The sequence below is a fragment of the Saccopteryx leptura genome, chromosome 11, assembly GCF_036850995.1.
Source record: "Saccopteryx leptura isolate mSacLep1 chromosome 11, mSacLep1_pri_phased_curated, whole genome shotgun sequence".
Classification (NCBI taxonomy): Eukaryota; Metazoa; Chordata; class Mammalia; order Chiroptera; family Emballonuridae; genus Saccopteryx; species Saccopteryx leptura.
Window position 1 is genome coordinate 67841275 of NC_089513.1, and position 7397 is coordinate 67848671.

Consider the following 7397-nt stretch of genomic DNA (forward strand, 5'->3'; position numbering starts at 1 on the left):
TAACGGCCTGTGGTCGCTCCAACCCACTTAAAATCTACACATTACCTTGAACACTTCACCCGTCCTTCCGGGCTGGGTATCCCACAGCCCAGGCTATGTGATACAGCAGGAATTCAGACTGTGGGGTCCGTTTGGCTCCAAAGTTGGTGCTCTCTCCCTGTTGCCCGCTATGCTCCTCCACTACAGTGGCTGCCTCCTGAATTATTACTGTCTAGGGTAGGGATTGGAGTAGCAGTTAAGAGCTGGGGTTCTAGAGTCCTGCTGTTTGGGTTCTGGTGCCAGACCCAGCACAATCTCTGTAACCTCTCTGAACCTCAAGTTGCTTCTCAGTAAAATGGAGATAACAATGCTACCTCATAAGGCTGTTGTAAGAACTAAAGTAGTTCGTGTAAACAGAGCCAGGCCCATGGTTAATAAGGGTTCAGTTACTGTTGTCTGTATTCTGAACTTAGACTGTAAGTTCTCTGAAGTCAGAGATTGATCTAAACTGAGCACATAGCTCTCAGTTCACACTCAAGGCCTGGGGACCAAAATGCTCCAGACCTGTTTGTTTACTTATTGGGTGTGTGGGTTGCAGTTCAGATCTTAGAAGTCTATACTTCTAAGTATATGACTTTCAGCATTCGTTCATTCAGCAAATACCTGGTGAAACCCTATTATGTGCCACACATTGTGCTAGACTGGGAAGGGACAGGTTGGAGGAACATAGTTGGCAATAGGAAGAGAGCACCAACTTCGGAGCCAAACAGACCCCACAGTCTGAATTCCTGCTGTATCACAGAATTCGCAAAAATTGGGGCAAACCACTTACCTTCTCTGAGCCTCAGTTTCTTACAGGCAGAAGGGTATACACTTAACCCAAAGACCTGTGATGTGAAATGAAAGCATGGAGCTATGTAGTGTGCCCAGCACAAGCTAATGTTGGTAGACTTCCTCAGCCGCCCACCCTACTGGGAGAGAGATGCATTCATTCAGACCAGGCTGTGTCCCTAGCCTGGTATGGCACAGATGCCATACTATTCCGCTGGGAACTGAATTCCCGGCGGGACATCCAGGCGTGCCTTTTGATGGGTTGGTAGGAATTGGACTCGTGGAAATCCAGACGGGGTGAGAGGCGGGAAGGAAGGAGATTGTGAAGTGGAACGGTGACGTGGGTCTCAAAGGTTCTGAAAAGTTTTCAAGGCTGGGGGATGATACTGGGCAGCACTGATTCTGCAACGATTCTAGGAGCAGAGGGCGGGCTTCCCCGCAGCCCCTCCTCGGGCGTCCCCGAGGCCGCCCTTTCCTAGTCCCGCCGCCCGCGAGGTCCCAGGTGGTGTCGGCGTCGGTGGCTAGGTGGCCACGGGAGGGCAGTAGCGGCCCTTGCCTGACCCCACCCCGAAAGCCTCTCAACTTTCCCGACGCCGGTCCGCCCCTAGGGCCTGGAATACGGAGCAGAGTGAGAGTCCTCGGGGGGCCCGCCTCGCCCGGCCGCCCACTCCTCCTGGTCCAAGCATCGCCTCCGACCGCGGTGCCGGCGCCCCAGACCCGGGCCACCGGGGGACGACCATCGCTGGCCCCAGGCCGGGGCTGTGGACGGGAGGAGCCCGGGCCCGCCCCTCCCGGCCCGGCCCGCCCTCCTCTCCTCTCCTCTCCTCTCCCCTCCCCTCCCCTCCCCTCCCCTCCCCTCCCCTCCCCTCCCCTCCCCTCCCCGCCGCGGCGCTGGAGGAGGGCGGGGCGCGGCCCTCGGGTCAGTCTCTGCCTCCGGCACCGGCCGCGCAGCTGAAGGCGGCCGAGAGGAAGGTACCGGGGGCCGGGGGCTGGGGGCGCAGGGCATACCCGGAGCTCCTCCCCGGGAGCACGCTCCCCCTCTGCGCTCGCCCGGAGCTCCGGCGCCGGCTGGGGAGGGGGCTTTGGCCCGAACGCCGGCCGCCTTCTCTCCCCTGGGACGCGGCGTCTGGGCCGTGCGGGGTCCGGCCGGCTCGGCCCTCCCTGGGCTGCAGCTGTGGTCGCGGGAACTGCCCCGCCGGGGCCTCTCCGTCCTGGTGTCCGAGCCGGAGTCCTTTCCCTTCCCTTCCCGGCCTCCTGGAACCTGCCCCGCCGGGCTAGGGGGCAACTTGGGTGTCCACGAGAGCCCCAGCCCAGATCGGGCGGGCCCCGGGGCCGGCGGCCCGAGGTGGACGTGGGGTGGGTGTGGGTCCGGGCCGAGGCGGGGCCGGGGAATGGCGGGAATAGGGGCGGGGTGTGACCAGTGGGGGCTGCCACCGCTCGCGCGGTCTAGACACCGCCCTAGACGGGTGCTGGAGCCTGCCTGGGTGGGGAGGTGGGGCAGGTTAAGGAGCACCCAGCTCTTTGTAAGATTCTCCTTCCTTCCAGCCCCTGGTGTGGGCTGGAAGAGCCTAGACTGACTTCTGGTTTTAAATTGAGATCTCAGCTTCTTTCCCTCGACTTCAGGGTGGTTGGCCGGGAGCAGCGAGGCCCTGGGCCGTCTGGAAGTGTAGAAAGTGACTGGGGACGGAGTGGATTCCTGTCATGTCTCAGGGAAGGCCCAGGAGTCCCAGGCTCCATTTCAGGGACTGTGGGGTTTGATTGTCCCTCTTTGGGTCCGTGGGCCAGTTTCTCGGGCTGCTTCTCTCAGGGAGCGGTTGTCCTTGCCTTCTTGGCCTTGGGCCTAAGAGGCCTGGCCTGGGCCAGCTGCTCTTCTGGACCAACCAGGACCTGAGGAGAAAGGCTTCTAATCGAGTCCGGGGCTCCAAGCCACTTAATACACGCCCCGGTGCCAGCTAAACTGCCTTGCTGGGGAGAGGGGACAGTGGTCCACCGAAGCCCAAACAACGGGCGCTTGCCCTCCGTCACCACTGCGCATCCCTTGTCGGGGCTACTACCCCAGCCTGTCCCCACACAGCTGGACTGATGGAACTGGTGGGAGGGGATGGGGGCAGTTGGGCACTTGGTCGTTTCCCGGGCAGCCCCTTTTTGAGTGATGTTTCCATTTTTGGAGGGAATCTGCGGTATGGTGAAGACCTGCTTGCCTGTCTTTTGGTGTATCCGGAGAGCCCCTTTCGAGATGGAATGTGTGGCTGTGTACTCTCAGCTCTTGTACATTCTGACTCATATCTTCTTCCTCTCATCCCAGTTTGTTTGTGTGTGTGTCTGTGTAGGGGAGGGAGGCCACCCAGGACCCCACTGTTCAAGAGAACAAGCCGTGGGCTGGACTCTCCGCTTCCTACCAGGCAGACCACGACAGGGGTATGAGGTGGCGGTGGTATGTGGGGAGAGTTCAGCCCAGTTTGACAGGATGTGGGACAGAAACAGCCAGGTTTGGGGCAGAGATCAGGTTACCATCCATCCCCTTCTTAGCTGCTCCCTGCCTGTTTGGTCTGGGACTGGCCCTCATTTGTCTCCTTCTGGGGGGCTCCTCCCAGCAGCCCTCCCAACAGTCTCCACTTGATCTCAGCCCAGGAACCTGCCCTCTCTTCCTCCAGGCCTACAGCCTGGGAACTTCATGCGGCTGGAGGTCAGCTCCCCTCCCCTGGGAAGAAGGAAGTGAGGCTCAGCTCAGGGGCAGGGAGGCCAGGAAGGTGTGATGAACTGTGCAGATGCTTGCTGGTGTGTGTTGGGGGTTGGGGTACTTGAAAACCCCAGGAAGCTGCCTCCTTGCCCTGAGTCACAGGGAAAGGTGGGCAGGGCCTCGGGTGAGCTGGCTGGGCAGAAGGGAGGAAGGGGCTGTTCCAGGGAGTGGGTGGAGGTGACTCCCTAGTGGCTTATTCTCAGTCACTCTGCCGTGGTGGTTGTGTGGCTCCCTACAGTGCGGTCATTGTCCCCTGCCTGAGGCTAAGTGACCCAGTGTTGCTGCCAGGCCCAGGAGGAAGGAGGGGGGAAGGCAGGCTGCCCGAATGTGGGCTGTGGGCAGTGCGGGGACTGAGCCTCCTTTGTGTGAGTGACTTGGGGCTTTGGGGACCGGGATGGGGTTGGCCAGGGAAGCCTGCTGGCTACTGCCACTGCCCTCTGTCTGGGTTTCCCTCTCGCTCTTTCCCACCTCTGGGATGATACGGAGAAAAGGTCCCAGTCCTGCTGAGTGCCATGCCTGCCATGACTCTGCTGGATCCGTGTTTGAGCCTCCCTTTCCTAATTTGTCAGAATAGGAAGCTCTCCATTTCCCTTCCAGACTTCTGGGGACCAAGGGAGATAGTTTTTGTCAAAATGCCCAACAGTTTCCCTTACCCACCTACCACCTGGTAGCTTGTGCTTGTGGCCTTGGAGAGGGACTCTTCATTTGTGATCAGGCAGGCATGTCTTGTGCTGGCTGAGGGACAGTGTGTTCTATCTAGACTGGACCTAAGCAATGATTAAACTTTAACAGTATCAAAACCCTGGTAACAGATGAAATCTGACTTGGTATGTATAGCAGACAAAAGCTAGCTCTTCTGGGCATGTCGGTGCTCAGGGTCCCAGATGGCTGGGTTTCCTACCTCCCAGTTCTGTATTCTGACCCATTGAGGACACCTGCCCTGACCCCGAGATAAGGAATTTCAAGCTCACTTGCCTAAACAGTTGGTTCTTGGCAAGAACATGCCCGAGCACAGCCTTTCCCTCCCTTTCCTGCATGCCTCAGTTTCCAAGGGGCCGGGGAGCAGAGAAATGTTTTGGGCTTTACTAGGCTTCTCCCCAAATCCCTATTGCTCTGCCCTGCCAGCCCCGCCATGGCTGCCATCCGAAAGAAGCTGGTGATTGTGGGGGATGGAGCCTGCGGGAAGACCTGCCTCCTCATCGTCTTCAGCAAGGACCAGTTCCCAGAGGTCTATGTCCCTACGGTCTTTGAGAACTACATCGCAGACATAGAGGTGGACGGCAAGCAGGTAAGGGCGGGACGCCTTCTCACGTCCCCTGGAACCCTGCCTTGACACTGGACCCAGCACGTCCTTCATCACCCACGTCCTTGCTCCCCTCTCCCTGCGGGCACCAGTGAAAGTGACTGCAGTCGGGAAATCTAGATGCACCTCCTGGTTCTAGATGCACCAGTCGCCTCTGAGCTTAAGCTCCCCCAGGTGCAAAGTGGGGATAATGATAAGGCCTCCGTCAAAGGGTTTTTGTGAGGATTAAATAAAACGGTGCTGCTCACAATCACAGTTCATAAACTGGGCAAAGTCGAAGCACTGATGTCTCAGGATGTTTAAAAACTCCAGTTTGTGTTGGGTGCCAGTGACAAGTACTCTTCCTGGCACATAGCAGTGAGCCTTAAGGACCAGTGGCTTCAGAGTAACCCTAGGTGGTAGGGTTGGGGAGTGGGTGTGACTGGGGCCTTCAGGCCAGTTCCTCACCGGCCCTGTGTGCCAGGTGGAGCTGGCCCTATGGGACACAGCTGGGCAGGAAGACTATGATCGCCTCCGGCCTCTCTCTTACCCGGACACTGACGTCATCCTCATGTGCTTCTCCATTGACAGCCCGGACAGCCTGGGTGAGGGCGCTGGAGGGAGGGACCAGAGCCCTTTGGCATCAGCCGGCCCGAGGTAGCTCGTCTTGGCTGAGGGGGAGGGGTACAGGGGCTGTTCGCTTCCTTCACGATGGGACCCCTGGCCCAAAGGAGTAGTTTGGAGTTATGAAAGGGACCGTCATGCTCAGGAGCCTCTAAGACTCTGCTGTGGGGAGACCAGAACCTTGGGGGGAGGCTTTCTAGTCTAAGTGGGGGCACCAACACCTGTTGGGGTTTGCCTGTACAGAAAACATTCCTGAGAAGTGGACTCCGGAGGTGAAGCACTTCTGCCCTAATGTGCCCATCATCCTCGTGGGCAACAAGAAGGACCTGAGGCAAGATGAGCACACCCGACGGGAGCTGGCCAAGATGAAGCAGGTGGGCTTCATCATCAGGGTGGGCTGCCCGCTGCGCAGGAAGGGGCCTTCTCTCCAGAGCACTGCCTGTGATGGGCGGGGACGTCCACCTCCCGCCCTGGTGAGGGAGAACCACAGGGCCCCAGTGTCTGATTCAGTATCTCATGTAGCCAGCCGGCAGAGAATGAAGCGACTTGTCCATCTGTTCAGTTCATCTGTGTTAGGGATTATTAAGATGAATAAGAAAGTTCATTGTCTATAGCTGGAAGGCCCAGAATGGTCAGGGAGCTGGCTAATTGGGGACCTGGTAAGTGGCTCTCCAGCCAGAGGATGAGTTTATTAGAGAAAGCTGTGAGAATAAGGAATGTGGACCATCCTGAGGATAATTATGCCAAGGTTTTAAACTGGGGACAGCTGTGGTCAAGTCTGCGTGTTGGAAGTTATTCTGGCAGCCCTATAGCATGGAGTGTAAAACAGCGGCGTGGAGGCAGGGAGGCTGGTTAGAAGGTGCTAGATGCAAGTAAGAGAAGGGTTTACCTGCTACAGGGCTGGAGAGTTCTGATTATAAACGTAAGTCTTGGGTCCCTGGCCCTGAAGTTGTGCAGGGGGCTGGGGCTTGGGTGTTTTGTGGGTTTAGGTCTGGAAATATTTCTTCTAGTTTCTACACTTACAGGCGGGACAGTGAGATGCACCTCACCATCAGCTTCCTTTGACTTCTCACCTTCCATCTTTTCAGGAGCCTGTGAGATCCGAGGAAGGCCGGGACATGGCGAACAGGATTGGTGCCTTTGGCTACCTTGAGTGCTCAGCCAAGACCAAGGAGGGGGTGCGGGAGGTGTTCGAGATGGCCACTCGGGCCGGCCTCCAGGTCCGCAAGAATAAGCGCCGGAGGGGCTGCCCCATTCTCTGAGATGCTCAGGCCCTCCCCTCCTGCCCTATCTCCCGTCCCTTCATAGGGTGCCGGGGCTCCGTGCTGAATGAAAGCTCCCCTGTCCAGTTCCCTCCAGCCCAGGACTGCAGTTTCCCAAGGCCCCAACCCCAGTGGCCGTGGCGGCAGGCGTTCCCTGACCCCTGCCCTCTTGGGGCAAGTTCTGCTGCTGCTGCCTGGGGCCAGGGGTGGGGCTCCGGGCTCTTTGACCTTCCCCAGAGGATGGCCAGACACCAGCACTTTATTCACCTCTGGCTCACAGGAGCGCGTCTGGGGAAGGGGACTTGGAGGGTGTAACCCAGAGTCCTGGCACCTGGTGTTTCTGCTTTGGGCAGGGGCCTAGCCTCTGGCTATACCTGATGGGTAGCGCAAATAAAAAGGCCCCAGGCTTCAACATGTATGGCAGCTTCCTGTCCTGGTCACTGTCTTGGCCTTGGGCCTTAAGTCCCATCTCTCTTCTAAGTCACCAAGCTGGCCCCCTGTTTGCAAAGGCAGGACCGGGCAGGCAGGGTGGAGTCTAGGAGCAAAGGATGAGGTCATGCCTGGCTCTGGGCCCAGGAGGCGGGTGAGGGGAGTGGTCTGGAGCAGGGGCTAAACTTAGAAGCCTGTGGGTGGCTTCTCTGCCACCTCCCGCTGGGTTTTCTCCCCTGGTCATGGGGGG

General features: G+C 58.4%; 1 protein-coding gene across 1 annotated transcript; it reads left to right on the forward strand.

The window, feature by feature from the left end:
• The first annotated feature begins 1674 nt into the window (after window positions 1-1674).
• RHOC (ras homolog family member C) lies at window positions 1675-7136 on the forward strand. Its single transcript, XM_066353480.1, has 5 exons — window positions 1675-1782; window positions 4676-4838; window positions 5317-5437; window positions 5700-5830; window positions 6545-7136. The coding sequence occupies exons 2-5, from the start codon at window positions 4683-4685 to the stop codon at window positions 6716-6718; spliced, it is 582 nt and encodes a 193-aa protein (XP_066209577.1). The 5' UTR covers window positions 1675-1782; window positions 4676-4682; the 3' UTR covers window positions 6719-7136.
• Window positions 7137-7397: the final 261 nt, after the last annotated feature.

Excerpts from the sequence above, each read along its gene's own strand:
- RHOC (XM_066353480.1), top strand. The coding sequence starts at position 4,683 with ATGGCTGCCATCCGAAAGAAGCTGGTGATTGTGGGGGATGGAGCCTGC. Across the intron at positions 5,438-5,699 it reads TGACAGCCCGGACAGCCTGG|AAAACATTCCTGAGAAGTGG; the intron begins GTGAGGGCGCTG and ends TTGCCTGTACAG. Across the intron at positions 5,831-6,544 it reads AGCTGGCCAAGATGAAGCAG|GAGCCTGTGAGATCCGAGGA; the intron begins GTGGGCTTCATC and ends CCATCTTTTCAG.